A 16,997-nucleotide genomic window follows, 5' to 3' on the forward strand; every position below is an offset into this window, starting at 1 on the left:
GTAACAATTTGTTGTACAAGTTTTTGTCTATATTATACACTTTATTGTAACCCTTTTAAGAATAGCGGTATTCTTTAACAATTTATTGAAGAAAAATTAGATATACTCTAAGAATATAGATAAACTAGTATAAATATCTTATGTCTTAATTAGGTTGCATGTCGTTAGACAAACTAATGTTGAGTAAAAAATCTCAAAATACTATTCCACATCCTTTCTAAAATACTTATGTTTTTTAAGTCATGATAAATTTCAGCAAATTGTTTTTTTTTTTTCAACAGCAATGATGATTTTGGTTAAGGCCAAGATAGCATCATTTTGTAATGTTTAAGGCGATGAAAATAATGAATTCATTTGGGTGTTTTAGGTTGTCTCAAGTTGGGTATGAATAACTTATGCAAGTTATAAAGTTGGCTCGAGGAAGTGGACATAGAAACATGTTAAATAGGATTTACTATACCTATTGTTTAAATACAAGAAAACATGTTCAGAATTTGGATCTAGAAAAGTTGATGTTGAGATTGTTACTCCCAAATGTGGATTTCAATCAAATATATGATTTTTCCATCAACCATAAAAGTTGACAAACAATAGTATATGGCCTTTTGGGGATGAAAGTTCTTGTAGAACAGAGCATAGCATGTATGTACCAGTGCAGCCAAATCAAATTTAAACGATATATTAGATTGGTTCTGATTTAAATGTTTTCTCTTATTCTCAATCTACCTTAACCCACGTCTAATCAAATTAAATTCATAATCAATTACTAGTTTTGAATTACTTCTATGAAACTAATCTTTAACCAAATTTCATTACTAGTTTTGAAGTACTTCCGTAGAAGTTGTAATTTCAATTTTATATGTATTTTTTAAAATAACAATTTCCGAAAATTTACTATGTTAATTCAATATTGAAATACTTTTAAACTACACATCAGTAAGAAAAATCAATTTGACATAATTTTGAAGAAAACTGATAAAAACCCTAATAAAAGTACAATCCAGTAGATACAAACGGGATGCAGTAGAACTAATCATAAGGCATTACTGAATATTTTAAACCAAGGCAACTTTTTGACTGACATCACGGCTTTCATTATTCATTATACGGAAACATGCTGATTTTACCAAATATTGCCTTAAATACTTGCAGTGAATATAATTCATCTAGCAGTACGACCATGTAAAACATTGTTAACTTTAAGAACGAAAGATCAGGCCTTATGACCCGCCTAAGATAGACTTATGATGGTTTATAACTTCATCCCAAGAACAAATATATAAGTAAACTGAATTTGTTCCTAGAATCTAACGACTCAGTTCTGTTCTTAGTCGGTTTTTAAATCAGAGAATTCCTTCTGCGAAGCAATGAATCCAAATTGCAATATTCAATCGTGAAGAAAGTAAGGTGATTAATGATAATAAGCACAAGACATAGATAAAATTCCAAGCATAATCCCACAAAGACAGAAAACTTAGAACTTAAAAACCAGATTAGAAGGCAACTGAAGGTTGTCCAATACAATTACCACATGGCTGCACAATCCCGTGAAAACAAAACAAAGACAGACCCATGTCCAAAATTCAATTACAAGCCATTTCCATAAAGACAGTAGTCACCACCTTTAGAAGTATTTGCCTATTTCACAATTAATGACACTACGAGTAAACACCTACTCCCTAACAAGCTACCCTCAGAAGAAAAAAAAAACGAAATTTGAATGACAAGACACCATCTGCAGCCACTCCCTTTCACAACTACAAACCTACCACATCAGGCACGCTCGCCACGAATTCTTCTTGCCAGCTGAATGTCTTTGGGCATAATTGTTACACGCTTAGCATGAATGGCACAAAGGTTAGTGTCCTCGAAGAGTCCAACAAGGTATGCCTCAGCGGCTTCTTGCAGTGCAAGCACTGCGTGACTCTGGAAACGCAGATCCGTCTGCAAACACAGCGTATTTCTTTTTTAAACGACAACCTTTCAACTTAGAAATTTAAACTTAGATTAGGAAGAAAAAAAAGGTAATAAAAGCATTAAAAAGCACAGGTTCCGAGCATAAAAGCATGTCTGTAAGATAGAGATAGAAAAAAAAAACAATTTCCCATACAAGCAAGCTACAAGAAGTAAATTACGAATAAAGTAAACAATTTTATTGTTTAAGAAGAATCTTTTTTTCATAGTTGCTCGTTTTCTTCAAGAAAATAATCCCAGAAAAATTTCATCTAGACAGAACACAGATAGCAATTACGACCCATCAATACCTTGAAGTCCTGAGCGATTTCACGAACCAACCTCTGGAAGGGGAGTTTCCTGATCAGAAGCTCGGTACTCTTCTGGTATTTCCTAATTTCACTATTTAAAGAAACAATAATTATTAGAGACCATAGCCAGGCATAAAGAAACTACAAGAAGAAAACGAAAGAAAGACACTAAAGACTCACCGAAGAGCAACAGTACCAGGACGATAACGATGAGGTTTCTTCACACCACCAGTGGTTGGTGCAGACTTACGTGCAGCCTAGACGTAAAATTTGAGACCAAACATTAATGCTATCACACAAAGTTTAAACCCCAAAATCAAATCAAGAACATAAAGTTTAAACCCCAAGATCAAATCAAGAACGGTTATTGAGATTTTCCGACGAACCTTAGTTGCAAGCTGCTTCCGAGGAGCCTTTCCTCCCGTTGACTTACGAGCAGTTTGCTTCGTACGGGCCATCTACGTATACAAACCCAAACAAAGTTACGGAAAAGAAAACAATTGGAACTCTCTTGCCCTTATTAAGGGTAAGATAACCTTTCAAAATATTGTCCGAGTTTAATTAAGCAACAAAGAAGTAAAAGAAATATAATTAGCAGTCTAAATGTCTCCAAAGAGGAACAAAACCCTAGAAAGAAAGAAACAAGAAAAATAACTTATTGTTTCGACGAACACAAGCGATTTCGAACGCAACCAGGCGCGCTCAAATGAAGGAAGTTAAAAAGGAAACAAAAATATTGAAACCCCAAATTGACGAATAGAACTAACCTCGACGGACTCTGTTGTTCTCCAAAAGCGAGGCTAAATCAGGGGAAGAAGAATCTAAAACTCTTCAAAAGACGGGGGTGGAGGTCTATATATAGCATACTACTGGAGGAGTTTGTCAGTGATCGAACGGATACGATTCATTATCCGTGTGTTTTTTGTTTCGAATCGTACGGTCTATCAGATGTCAAACTGTGTTTTCTCAAATTAAATAAACGGCTGCGATGCCCTTCGAACACCAAATACGGATCGCCAAGTCTAATTGTCCAATTCCCATTGGTTAGCTATTGTTGCCTTTCCCATTTCTTCCTGCTTTATAAACCATAAACTTTAAAGTGATAGCTTACTACACATTTGTTATGCGAACTAGTATGTGACAACTAGTATGTGACCCGTGTTTACGCACGGGTTTATTTTCTTTTATTTTTATAAAATAATTATTATAATATTATATTTATCTAACTTAATTTAGTATATATATATATATATATATATATATATATAACTATTTAAAATATTAATAATATTATTATTAATTTTTTAAAATTTTAAATTTTAAAAAATCATAAATTTATTTAGTAAAACTATTTAATATAATAATATTTTTTATAACTAAAAAAATACTTATAATAATAACTATTATCAAAAATAATAATAATTATTATTATTATTTTTATGCTAAAAATATTAATGTCAATTTTTATAAATTTATTCGATTAACTATAACTTTTTAAATTTAAATAATTATGCATATAAAAAAGTAATTTATCAGTTTTATTATTTTACTAATTTTTTTAATTAATTTTTAAATTTAAATAATTACTTGAATGTTAAGATAAATTAATAATAAAATAAATAAAAGATATAAATAATCGAGACATATTTTTATAATAAACAAAAATAAAATATGTGTCTAAATGTTATAATCATAATAGTATCACTATAATAATATCCTACAGTAATAAAATATCACTACAATAATAATATTATTATAACAATAATAATAATATCATTGCGATAATAATAATATTACTATAAAAATTTTAACCTTATCTTCTATATGTTTTACTTTTATCCATGATATTTCAAATATTAGTGATAATATACATATTTTCTTTTCTTTTCTTCAAATATTTATACATATGTTATTACAAATTATATATTATTATTATTATTATTTTAGTTTTTATATATATAAACCGGTTCGTAACCGTTTACATAACAATATAATAATTATTAATAATAACATATATAATATAATAATCAATAATAATAATATGTAATGATTAATTATTTATATAATAAATATTATTATTATTAAAATACGCATATATATAATGATAATAAATAATATACACTAATTAGATATAATAATAAACAACAAAATTTATCTATATAATAATTAATAATAATAAAATAAATTATTAATAATAATTTTAAATTATATACTTATTATAAAAATAATAATACTAATTTAATATAATTTAAAAAATAATAATTTTTTAAAATTTATCAAATAATAGTTTTTAAATTTTAACATTTTTACTAATTTAAAAATTAATTCATATATTTATAAGGTTATTTTAGTATTTTTAATTTTTTATCTATTATAATTTTTTTTTATTTTATCTATCATATTACTCAAATCATTCACTAAGCATGTGTTCGTTTTATGTGATTTGTTGTTTGAAGGGAATGGAGAAGACGGGTTAGAAGGTGTTTATTACGTTCGTTTGCGCTAAATAACGAACGAGTGAAAACAATACTTTGCGATATTCATCACTTTTTCAATCTTGCCTAATGAGAGTAACTTTGAGACAATTAATCTAGCAAAGACTATTTTATCATGTATCATGCTTTATAAACGAACACAACAATGGAGGATAAAATAAAGAAAGTTGGATCACCCACTCAAGTGCGGAACCAATCCACTATGAGGGATCCAATCCATCTATTATTGGAACCAATCCAACCAACGATGACCATGTTAGAAGGGATCCGATCTCATATTAATTGGAATCGATCCATGTGTGAAGTTGGAAGAAGGGATTCGATCCCATATTACTTGGAACCAATCCCATTTATTACAATACACTGTCAAAATAATGTATTATTTTATTATTTTTATGATTTATTTTTCAATTTTTAGTAGTAAAAAATTAACAAAGTAGTTATAATTCATACAAATACCAATTTACATTACTTATTAATAAAGGACAATATGGTAATTTACCTATTACATATATTAAAACATTTTTTTTAATCTATCATATCAATTAAATCACTCACAAACTCTCACAAATCTTACTTCAAAATTCACTAATTATCACCTCTAAGGGGGTGTTCCTTTGGGGGATGGACATGCAGGAGAGTGTGAAGATAAATGTGTGTGATTTTGGTGGATGGAATTTTGTGTTTTTTATAGTGGATTTAGAGGGTAAAGTGAGTGAATTTAGAGATAAATTTTATAAAAGTTAGTGAAAGATTTATTGATGTGATAGATAAAATAAATTATAAAAATAGATAGAATTAGAAAGTTACCAAAATACCCTTGATGGAAAAAGAGAATAATTTTGTAATTTGATGTTATAAAAATAATTATAATTAATTATTACAAATTAAAAAAATAAAAAAATTTTAAAATAAAAAAAAAATTATGAATGTAAAAAAAAATACAGTTAAATTTTAAAAGAAAGTTAAACAATTAAATTTTAAACAAAATTTATATAAAGTTTTAAAAAATAAAAAAAAGTAAAAAATAATTTTAAAAAGTTAAAAAAAAGTTAAAAAATTAAAAAGAAAACCATGACATCGGTGTTAGTCCTTCAGAAAACAAGGCACTGATTACGTAACTGGTGTCATCCCCTTACATAACACACAACACTGGTGCATCCCCCTCTATAACACACAACACTGGTGCCATCCCCAACACACAACATCGCAACACCTCTCACAACACCACCGCAACACCATAACCCAATGCACGACCACCCTTTTCGTCGACCACCACACCCCAAACCATCCTTTGCACATGGTTTGGCAAAAGCTGAAGGGTAATTTGGTAAACAATTGAGTATACTCTGATTATACTTGCTTATCTCTCCTTTCTATCGTGAATGAAATAATACATCCATCCCTCAAATATTCACTCCCATATCCCTTCGAATCACCGAAACCAAACACGTTCCACAACCAATTCCGCACTCCCAAATTCAGTGAAACAGTGCAACACCCTGAAACGAACAGGCCGTAAATCCCTTAAAAAACAACAACACACAATTCACTCTCAAATTCACTCAAACACATCTTCTCACCCTCCCACAAATCCATCTAGCCAAGTGAACAAAACCTAACTCTCATAAAATTTATCTTCAAATCTACTCACTTTACCCTCTAAATTCACTACAAAAAAACACACATATTCATTCAAACACTCTTCCTCAAATTCATCCACACAAAGGAACACATCCTAAAAGAAAAAACAACATTTTTTACAAAAATGAAAAAAAAAATAATGTTTTTAATTGACTGAAGTAAACGTTAACATATCTATGAAACATATTTAGCTGTTACATTAAAATGGCATTCATTCCATCTATTAATTTGAAATAAACAATATTGATATATTTTACTTCAAAAAATGTTTTTACTATCATACTTCGTTGATATAAATTTTGAATATTAAAAATAAATATATTAAAAGAGGCCAATGATTTACTTAAAAAGCGCGTATAAACATAAAAAATACTAAAAACATAAACAATAAAATGACACTTTAGTCATTAAATATCTGCTTATATATTTCTACTACTCATTTTCTGATTAATTAAATTTATGGTGAAAACCGGCTTGACACTTGAACTACTTATTTTGCTATTATAATGTTGGGACAAATTTTCCAATATTTATAAAAGATGATTTTTTTTAAAATAAATTAAGAATAATTTATGCTTTTCCATTTCTACATTATGATTTGATTGAGTGGAGAATAAAGGGTGAAGAATAAAGTGAACATCTGAAAGTGTTTATTGCGTTTTTGTCTTAAATCTTCCATCTTATTCCCCTCTCTTCTGCTGACTCTTCTGTCTGGATCGCTGACATTCATTGTCCAAGCATTCAAGGTTGTATTTTTATTTCAGATGTTATCATCCATTATGTTCTTCCTTATATTGCAATTTCATTTCCCTGCATCTCCACCATGCCAAGTTCATAAATGGGAGATCGATGCAATTGTACTTATTAATGTTTGAAATGTATTGGGATTGCATCCAAGTTTCCAGTTCGAACACTGAAAACAAAATTGAAACAAAGTTCCAATTTTGTTGCTGGGATTTTCTTTCTTCCTTCTCTTTTGTCTCTGGTTTCATTCCTGTTTTTTCTATAGCAGAGTTTGTTCTTCCCCTTTTGAAAGAAAGAAAAGAGTGATGGTTGAATGGGATTGGTTGAGCCTTTGTAAGTTGTGAAGCCAAATTGCTGAAAAATAAAATGTTACTATGGTGGCAGGGATTTGGCAGTGAAAACACCATTGGAGTGATTTGTTACTTGCTGTTTAACCCTGCTATTTATAACCTGAGGGAAGCAAGGAAAAACGGAGCAGAATGCCCAAAAAAAGAGTGGCATTTGTGTTGATTGATGGGTTGGCTGATGTGTCACTGCCAAGGCTTGGATTGAAGACTCCTCTTCAGGCAGCAAGAGTACCCAATTTGGATGGCATAGCATGTGCTGGAGTTAATGGACTAATGGACCCTGTTGAGGTTGGCTTAGCTTGTGGAAGTGACACTGCTCATCTTTCCTTGTTGGGTTATGATCCTAGGGTTTATTATCGTGGTCGAGGAGCATTCGAATCCATGGGGGCAGGATTGGCCATGTCACCTGGTGATATTGCTTTTAAGGTTGGTTAAAAACCCTATTTTCACCATTTTCCATGCTTATTTTTGTTTGAAGCTATTATACTTTATTTCAGGCCACAGATATTATCCCCTTCCTGGATGATTTAGATAGCGGATTGCGTTGAAAGATTGATGCAAATTTGAGATTCAACCAGATTAGATATTTTTCTCAAATTTTAGCATATTCTTGGCTAATTTTTTTTCATGGTTAGCAAAGAATAGTAACACTGTTAGGGGCACTATCAATGTTCTGTCTTCTTTCCTTGCTTTCCTGGATGCGATGACTTCAGAACAACTTCTCATTTGATAAATTCTGTAAAGGATTCCATATTTAATTTTAAGATTTAAACCATGTATATGTTGGTTGGCATCAGTATTCTGATCAAGTTTCTAAAATTACTGATATATTTGTTACATAGATTGTGCTTTCTTTCTATGTTCTTCTGTTGAAGTTGTTAATTCTTAGCCTTGTCTAAAAGTGAGTTTTCTTTGCATTGTTCATGTTAATCACTCAAAACATTTTCCTGCAGTCAAACTTTGCTACCCTTGATGAGAAAACTGGAATAGTCAGCAGTAGGAGAGCTGACAGGCACTTTGAAGAAGAAGGCCCCATACTCTGTTCTGCCCTAGATGGATTGAAGCTTCCATCATTCCCTCAGTATGAAGTCAGAGTCAGGTGAAGATGCCTAAGGTTGCTATAGCATTTAATGGTTAATTGTTAATGTAGGTTACCACTTATCATGGATAATATCATGTTTTCAAGGGTTAATTGTTGCACTTTATTTTATTTGGCTTGAAGATTTCTTTCAATTTTTAAAAATTTCAAGTAAAATTGACTACTAAATGATTACTAGTTTGGGAACTCAAGATTTTTGATAGCTAAATCAATGACTATTATCTACCAAAAGAATTAACCGTTTTTATTTGTGATGGCTATTCCTCTATTAGGTATGCAACAGAACATAGATGTGGAGTAGTTGTTAAAGGACCAAATTTGAGTGGAAATATATCAGGAACAGACCCATTAAAGGACAACCGCTTACTTTTGAAAGCAGAAGCTTTAGATGATTCTCAAGAAGCAAGGAATACTGCTGCTGTTGTTAATGAATTGTCCAAGGAAATAACAAAAATTCTGGTTTCACATCCTGTGAACGCTAAACGTGTTGCAGAAGGGAAGAACATAGCAAACGTAGTCCTTTTAAGAGGTTGTGGCATTCGAATTGAGGTCTGTTCTTTGAGTTTATATCATAGCTGATTCATTTATTTTTCAAGCATTAAAGTGATGCATAAGAAAAGCGGTGATACATCTTAATCCATTTACATATTCTGCTACCTTAAAGGAAAGCCCATCATACATGTGTATATGCATTTATCACTTAAAATTATATATCACAGGTTACACCATTTTTAGATAAACATGGTCTGTGGCCATGCATGGTGGCTCCAACAAAAATAATTGCTGGCTTGGGCTTATCACTCGGAATTGATATTCTAGATGCTCCTGGAGCAACTGGGGACTACCGAACTTTATTAACATCAAAAGCATCGGCAATAGCTAAGGCACTCTCGGCTCCTTTACAGTCCTGCCCCAAAGTGTTTGTACCTGGAGAGGATGAGTTTAAAGCAGGTCGCTCTGATGGCTATGACTTTGGATTTCTTCATATCAAGGTCATAAATTTACAACTTTTGTTCTTGTTATCTGCTTTTACTTTTCAGCAATTTGCCTCCTATCTGTCCCAGAATCCCATTTTATATATGGGGAGTTTAGTACCATCTTTTTGCTGCAATGCAGAAATTAAGAAGTGTTAATTGTAATTCAATCTCTAGCTTAATGTAAAGGATTTGATGCATATTGTTTAGTGCTGCTGCTGCTCCTGCATAGACTAAAACTATCAAAAGATGATGATGAATCCAGGAAAATTTAACTGGAAATACAAATACTAAGCAATACAATATCATAGTTAAATGTTCAATCTTTTGCTACTGCTGCTTCATTTCTCATTATTCTTATACTGTTCTAGACTATTTTTACTTCTACCCTTTTGGATTATGTGATAAGACTTTGTGTGGTACTGTAGGCAATAGATGATGCTGGCCATGACAAGGCGAGCATCCTGAAGGTTAAAGCATTAGAAGCTGTTGATACTGCAGTGGGGCAGCTTGCAAGGCTTCTCTGGGAAGCAGAATCATCTGGAGAATATCAGTTTTACCTTTGTGTCACAGGAGATCACTCTACTCCAGTAGAATATGGTGATCATAGCTTTGAATCAGTTCCATTCGCCATGTGTAGGCTGAAAGACTTTGTTGGTGCTATTGGGGAATCAACTGTTCTCAAAACTTCTCTTGATCCATTTCCCATTCCCAGTGTCAAGTCTGGTGAAGACTTGCTTAATGATTTGGACACAAAGGAGGGATTACACAAATGTTGTGAAGCTTACAGTGGTGATTCAGTTTATGAGCTGAATGAAGTGGCTGCTGCAAGAGGGTGTCTGGGGCGATTCCCTGGGGGAGAAATGATGGGAATTATAAAGAAATTTATTAGCTTAGATGAGAAAACTGCTTAACCATGAAGTTAGGACTCTCATGTCACTTGTTACTTTTTTATTCTCTCACTGACATTTAGTGACTTAAGGATCTTTTACATCATGTAGAATAAGTTTTGTTTTTAAAAACAACAATGTAAACTCAGCATCAATAAAATTTTCTTTGTTGTTTTTGTTCATGCTAGAGACACGTGAACTCACGAAACCCTTGTGAGCCTCTCTACCTACCATGTGTGAAAGTAGGGGTGGCACAACGTGCCGGTCTGACTTGTTTTGGCTCGGTCCACTTGTGACCTGTTAAAAACGGATCGGGTCGGACTGGTCCGCCATCAATAAACAGGTTGGATATTGTAATCCGTCCTTTCTTAAGGTGAGCTGGCGGACTGGCCCGCGGGCTGACCTGTCTTTGTTTTTTAATTTTTTTAATTTTTTTTTAACTTTTTATAAATTTATGTTTATAAATCTATTATATATATATATATATAAATTTATTTATATAATATAAAAAAAGTATTATTTTGTAATTATTTGTAATTTTAAACATAACAAAAATTAAAAACAAATAAAAAAACAGGTTGGTGGGCTAGTTTGCGGGCTGACCTGTTTTGGCCCGCTAAACTAGCGGGTTAGGCAGGTCAGATTATAGAGGGTTGAAAATTTCAACCCAGCCCGTTCTTTTTCTGGCGGGTTGGCGGGCAGGCCTGATCCATTTTGACATCCCTATGTGAAAGGATCGATCAAGTTTGTCGTAAAAGTGTGCACTTCATAAATCATTCATTGGTTTACCGCCTTGAATGATGTTGACAATTATTTAGTTTGGTGATACGTAATTGTTTTAAGTGTTTGGTTCGAAATGTTTAGGTGATTTTAAATTTAATTGTACTAAAAAAAACACACTCACCAATTACTTAAAAGTCATGAAGATGTAAGTAATATGAATAAATGGATTAAATTAAAAAGAAAAACACAAATTCCAAAAGATATGCAAGAACAAATTACTTAGGAGAAGGAATATCAAGAGAAGATTTTGGTTTGGTATATAACTATGGTTAAACATAATTTTGTTTTTTTTTGGGATAAATGAAAACCATACAAAATAAAATAACAAAAACTTCTTTGAATTTGATTGAGATGTGTGTTAGAGTAACATCATCTATAACAATATATAAAGAGATTTCTTTTTTGTGTCCATATTTTAAAATACCAATTTTATCTTTAAAATATAATTATTTATTAACTTTTTGAAAATTGACCGTTATTTTTATAAGTTTTTTTTTAAAAATCGTCTATATTTGCTTCTTCTCTTTTTCTCTATTTATCAACGGTTATTCTCTCATCTTTACTGATATATTTCACTTTATTTTTAATAAATATAATTTTATTTTATATATTAACTTAAAAAAATTACATTATCATCATTTACTAAAATAATATAACGCATATTTAAAAAATGCGTACATACATGTGCGACAGCGCCTGTGTGTATGCTAATAACAAATATAAAAATGATTCCCTCTTTTGTGTCCACATTTCAAAATATCAATTTTACCCTCTAAAATATAATTATTTATTACATTTTTGAAAATTGACCGTTAATTTTACAAGTTTTTTTAAAAAATCGTCTATCTCTGTTTCTTTTTTTTTTCTCTATTTATCAACAATTATTCTCTCATATTTTCTGATATATTTTACTTTATTTTTAATAAATATAATTTTATTTTATATGTTAACTTAAAAAATCACATTATCGTCATCTATTAATATAATATAACATATATTTAGAAAATGTGTACACACGCGGTGTGTTGTATGCTAGTTTTAATGTGTGATACAGTAAGATCAACATGATTTTATTTCCATTAAAGGTAATAAAGACAAAATAGTACAAACAAAAGGAATTTTAAAAAATTATATGAAAAGAAAAGAAAACGCACTTATTGTATGAAATAAAAGAGTTTATTAAATCTATATTTTATCAAGTTTGCACAGTAAATTACGTTGGTATTTTTTGAGATTTCGTTACATTTCTCTTTATATTTATTCTATTTACTCTCTTGGTTTGCTTTAAAATATATTAAATTGTTTAAAAGTGAAGTTGATTATTACATAGATGCAATCACTGACACTGGTTTTGCTCGTATTTCTTTTCCAAATGGGTTTTGCCAATATAGATTTTGAGTGGAAAACACAAGGAATGAAATTAAAGAGTGCATGGCTCACTTTTCATATTGGTATTTGTATTGTTGATTTGTCTATAATCTAATTAATTTTATAGCAAAATCCTAATATTAACTATATTATGATTTTATTTCAAATAATTTATATAAACATTTGTATTTCGTAAGAGAAAAACAAATATATTTATTGAGAATGGAATTATTTTAACAAATCTAATCAATAAATCATTTACTTGTTATTATTCTTAATTTATATAACTAAACAAATATTTATAAATAATTATTAACATATTCTCTTATCGTAATTTTAAATTCGGTGTGAACACTCTTAGTCAGTTATCCGAATCGAAGGTAATTCTCATTCGGATAATTCATCTTTTCTACAATTTTCTGAATCCATGAAAAACTAAAAAAAAAAATGAAAATTTGATCATTCCCCAAGCAAAGAGTATGTTTTTGTTTTGTCCACATTAATCTTTTGTTCATCTTTCTGTCGATTTTTATTAGTAGAAGAAAATATGTTCTACTATTGTTTGGTGGTTCAAGAAATAAGAAGTTCTTTATTTTTAAGTCTAATATCAAGTTAAAACTTTGGGACTTGTGTTTGAAATTAGATTATCGCGATAATTTTTTTTTTATTATTATAATCCGGTCAATTTTATTTAGGTAGTTTTGTTGAAAAATGATTAATTATGTTTATATGCAATAAAAAAAATAATGGAAAGAGTATATATTATTAAACTACAAGAACAAAATTGCTATAAAAACAACAATAAATTATATTTTTTAAAATCATAACAACAATCATATTAATGTGAATCCATGTGAATATGATAAAAGAGAACAACAATGAGGTTACTACAAAAAAGTAATACAAACAACAATTTTAAGACAAGAAAAACATATTATTTTCATTAATGTTCAATTCACCGCAACAAAAAACTTTCACACCTTATTAGAGTTGTAAAGATTCTCTTAAAACTAACTAAGAACGAAGTTCATGTACCTTTGCACATTCAACAAATATGTGTTTTCTATTTTTAGCACGATAGATCAATTCCAATAGTTTTTTCTCTATTGTTGGTTTAACTGACAATTTTAGAAAGCAAACGAAGGTTAGGTGCTTATTCTTGAGCTGAAATTTCGCTCACCTAATGGTACATGTCATTACATGTATTACTTTGAGCCACTATATATACATGCACCTAACAATTATGAATAACATCTCATATTAAGAAGTGCTTGTTCAATTACCTTATACTTTTTCAAGTTCATAATTCAGAACAAGGAAACCAAAAAATGGACAAATCCCAAGACATGAGCCATCAAGCTGGTCAAGCTAGTGGACAAGCTAAGGTGAGTTTAGCACTTGTACCATGTCCCATGTGTTAAATATATTCATTTCCTTATATTTTTGAACAACATTCTCGATTATAGTGGCATAAAAAGGATTAATGTTGTTGATAATTTAGGAGAAGGCTAGTAACATGATGGATAGTGCAAGCAATGCTGCTCAATCTGCCAAAGAATCTTGCCAAGAGGTTAGAACATTTGGTTGATCAATTCAATTATGTTAACAGTTTATAACAAAGTATAATCAGAATCGGTCACTAGGACAACAAAGATTTTTATATTAATTAGAAAATGCTTTATTTGTCGATTTTAGACCCATCATAAATACAATCGACATATAAACTTTTTATGCCAGTTCAAGAATTGTTCCATAAGAAGTCCACGTTCTATGCCAATTTTGGATCTGTCATAAAAGGTCCACTTGGGACAAAAAAGTTTGTCATATCTATGATAAAAAGTTACATTCTATGTTGGTTTAATACCATGGAAAATCACACTTTCTATAGAAAATTATACTTTATTTAAAAATAAGGATGATGAAAAACAGGTTTGAGATAACCTTTATATGGATGCAATACAATTTACTTTATAAATAACTTATTTTCTTATTGAAACTACTTAAATGAAAGAAAAAAGCTTTTCCAAACATGATGCTAGATTATATAAAATAAACTCAAAATTATGGAGGATTTTGATGAAACTGTGTTATGGTGTGTAGGCTGGCCAACAAATGCAGGCAAAGGCACAAGGTGCTGCTGATGCTGCTAAAGACGCAGCTGGGGCTAACAAATGAATATAATGGAGATTTCTTCAAGCAACTATTTATATCCCAAACATTGGTTTTTGGTCTATATGCATATTTAGTTGCGTATGCTATATTTTGCTTCTAGCATTTTTTTCCCTTTTCAGATGGATAAATAAGATTGTTTATGTATCAACCACTTGAACGAAGGTCATATTTGTTTGTAGAATTATCATATTATAGTTTACAAACAACAATATATTAATGCAATTTATGTCCCATTTTCTTCTTCAAAATGTTGTTCTTGTGTAACTCTATTCCAATGCTTAGGTTTTATCTCAAATACATATAAGAAATTATTTATTTCCAAATAATTGATATTGAAGAATCAAAATATAATTAAGCCTTAGTTTAATTTTGTTTCCATTAACAACAATATATTAATAATTAATATAATTAAACATGTAATTAGTTTGTAATAATTATATATATATATATATATAAATTATCATTAATATAATTTTCAATTTACAAAATAACGAAATATTAAGAATAATTAATAAAAATTAAACATATATTTCGAACAAAATTAATAAAATTATTATTTTCATTTTAAATTTATAATTATTTTATTATATTAAAAGTAAATATATAATATTTTAATATGTAACTAATTAAAAAAAGTAATAAAATGTTATATTGGAAAAGAATAAATTATCCAGAAATCTGAAATATCTTAAATTTTGTTACATACAGTATTAACTTACTTGTTAATTATAAAGTGAATTAAAGAGAGCATAAGTCAACTTAGTAATGTTGGTAGAAAATAAACAAAATAAAAACGAGATTTTATAAGTTTTTTTTCATTTTATTTTTTTCCATTCTTTTTAATCAAATACTCTTAGGAGTACGCAATGAATTAATTAATACTTCAATTCTTGTCATGAATAAAAGCCTTTTTCTTTTACAGCTCATGACAAAAACTTGTAAATAATATAAATAAGTCGTCAAAATCAAAATATAATGATAGTTTATTAAGATATTTCATTTACTTTTAAAATTATAATATTTTCAATAATATGTAAGATCCTTTCAAGAATTCTAATATATAAAATGTTAAAATTCAAACAACGATATTTTAATTATAAAAGTCTCATAAAATTTGTATAAGTGATAGTAATTTTAAAAATTCTTCATTACACTTCATTTTTTATCTATTCTCACTTATTTTTTTTTTCAATTATTCTGTTTCTGTAATATCAAAATGCCCCGTTATAAGCTGTATTAAGGTAAAGAAGAGTGTGAAATAAGATTAATTGATGAAACTTTTTCTACACTCAGACCATGTTTAAGAAAAGAACAGGGCAGAGTTTTTAAGGAGCATGGGTCAAGGTCCTCCCAAATTTTTCTAATTTTATTTTTAATTTTTTAAATTATTTATGACTAATATTTTTAAAATTATTTATACTTTTAAATTTTTTAAATTGTATGTATTTTTTAAATTAGATAGTATTATATTAAAAATTAATAAAAATTAAATTAAGTATTTTTTATTTTCTTTTATAAAGTACAATTATTTAATATTAATAAATAATAAAATATAAAATAAAATAAAATAATAAATTTTTATTAAAATAATTTTTATTTTTTCTTCTCATTACACCGACAGAGTTCTTAAGGAACATGCGGGATCACAAATTTAATAAAAAATTACAAATTTCTAAAATTATTCAGAACTCAAGATATAAATAAACCTTAGTTTAATTTTAATTCGACTAACAATAATATATTAATGATTAATATAATTGAGCATGGTTTTTAATAATTAATGTTAATATATAATTTTAAATTTATAAAATAACAAGAGTGAAAATGAAAGCTATCTGAGAAATTCATCAGCAAGAAGCAAGTGGTACACACAGTAACAGTGAAAATATGGTTGGTTAAGGTGGTTTCGTTCTTTACCTGCTTGAACGAACAGATTACGTCAATGGAAAATATGAGAGTGCAAAAAGGATATTTAAACTTTATAATTTTTCATGTTTATTATTCACCCAAAAAATTTCGATTTTTCCATGGTTTAGTATTTATTAAAAGAAAATAATTAATTAATAGTTTTATATATTTTTCTGATTGCATTCCATATTAACAATTTACCTCTTCTAACTAGAACAATTTATTTTAATCCATAGTTTTTAAAAGTTTGTAATCAAATTCTTAAAAATTAATACTTCATGTAATAAAATTTTCAAATAATAAACTATT

The 16,997-nt window shown here is 29.0% G+C and overlaps 3 protein-coding genes across 5 annotated transcripts; 2 read left to right on the forward strand and 1 right to left on the reverse strand.

The window, feature by feature from the left end:
• Positions 1–1,411: 1,411 nt before the first annotated feature.
• Positions 1,412–3,140, reverse strand: LOC114186613 (histone H3.3). The gene is made up of 5 exons (XM_028074570.1): positions 3,032–3,140; positions 2,651–2,722; positions 2,445–2,521; positions 2,265–2,355; positions 1,412–1,944 (listed from the first exon to the last, which is right to left on the reverse strand). Exons 2-5 carry the CDS (start codon positions 2,720–2,722, stop codon positions 1,774–1,776), a joined length of 411 nt encoding a protein of 136 aa, XP_027930371.1. The 5' UTR covers positions 3,032–3,140; the 3' UTR covers positions 1,412–1,773.
• Positions 3,141–6,981: 3,841 nt separating this feature from the next.
• Positions 6,982–10,644, forward strand: LOC114196003 (probable 2,3-bisphosphoglycerate-independent phosphoglycerate mutase). Of its 3 annotated transcripts, none has more exons than XM_028086478.1 (6): positions 6,982–7,149; positions 7,532–7,920; positions 8,448–8,593; positions 8,866–9,142; positions 9,313–9,585; positions 9,996–10,644. In XM_028086478.1, exons 2-6 carry the CDS (start codon positions 7,627–7,629, stop codon positions 10,479–10,481), a joined length of 1,476 nt encoding a protein of 491 aa, XP_027942279.1. In that variant the 5' UTR covers positions 6,982–7,149; positions 7,532–7,626; the 3' UTR covers positions 10,482–10,644. The 3 variants fall into 3 exon arrangements, with proteins under 3 accessions (XP_027942279.1, XP_027942296.1, XP_027942287.1); XM_028086495.1 differs by having other exon boundaries at positions 7,025–7,149; positions 7,413–7,920; XM_028086486.1 differs by having other exon boundaries at positions 7,025–7,149; positions 7,416–7,920.
• Positions 10,645–13,856: 3,212 nt separating this feature from the next.
• LOC114179747 (stress-induced protein KIN2-like) lies at positions 13,857–15,022 on the forward strand. Its single transcript, XM_028066217.1, has 3 exons — positions 13,857–13,993; positions 14,110–14,178; positions 14,709–15,022. The coding sequence occupies exons 1-3, from the start codon at positions 13,937–13,939 to the stop codon at positions 14,781–14,783; spliced, it is 201 nt and encodes a 66-aa protein (XP_027922018.1). The 5' UTR covers positions 13,857–13,936; the 3' UTR covers positions 14,784–15,022.
• Positions 15,023–16,997: the final 1,975 nt, after the last annotated feature.

The sequence above is a fragment of the Vigna unguiculata genome, chromosome 1 (assembly GCF_004118075.2).
Source record: "Vigna unguiculata cultivar IT97K-499-35 chromosome 1, ASM411807v1, whole genome shotgun sequence".
Classification (NCBI taxonomy): Eukaryota; Viridiplantae; Streptophyta; class Magnoliopsida; order Fabales; family Fabaceae; genus Vigna; species Vigna unguiculata.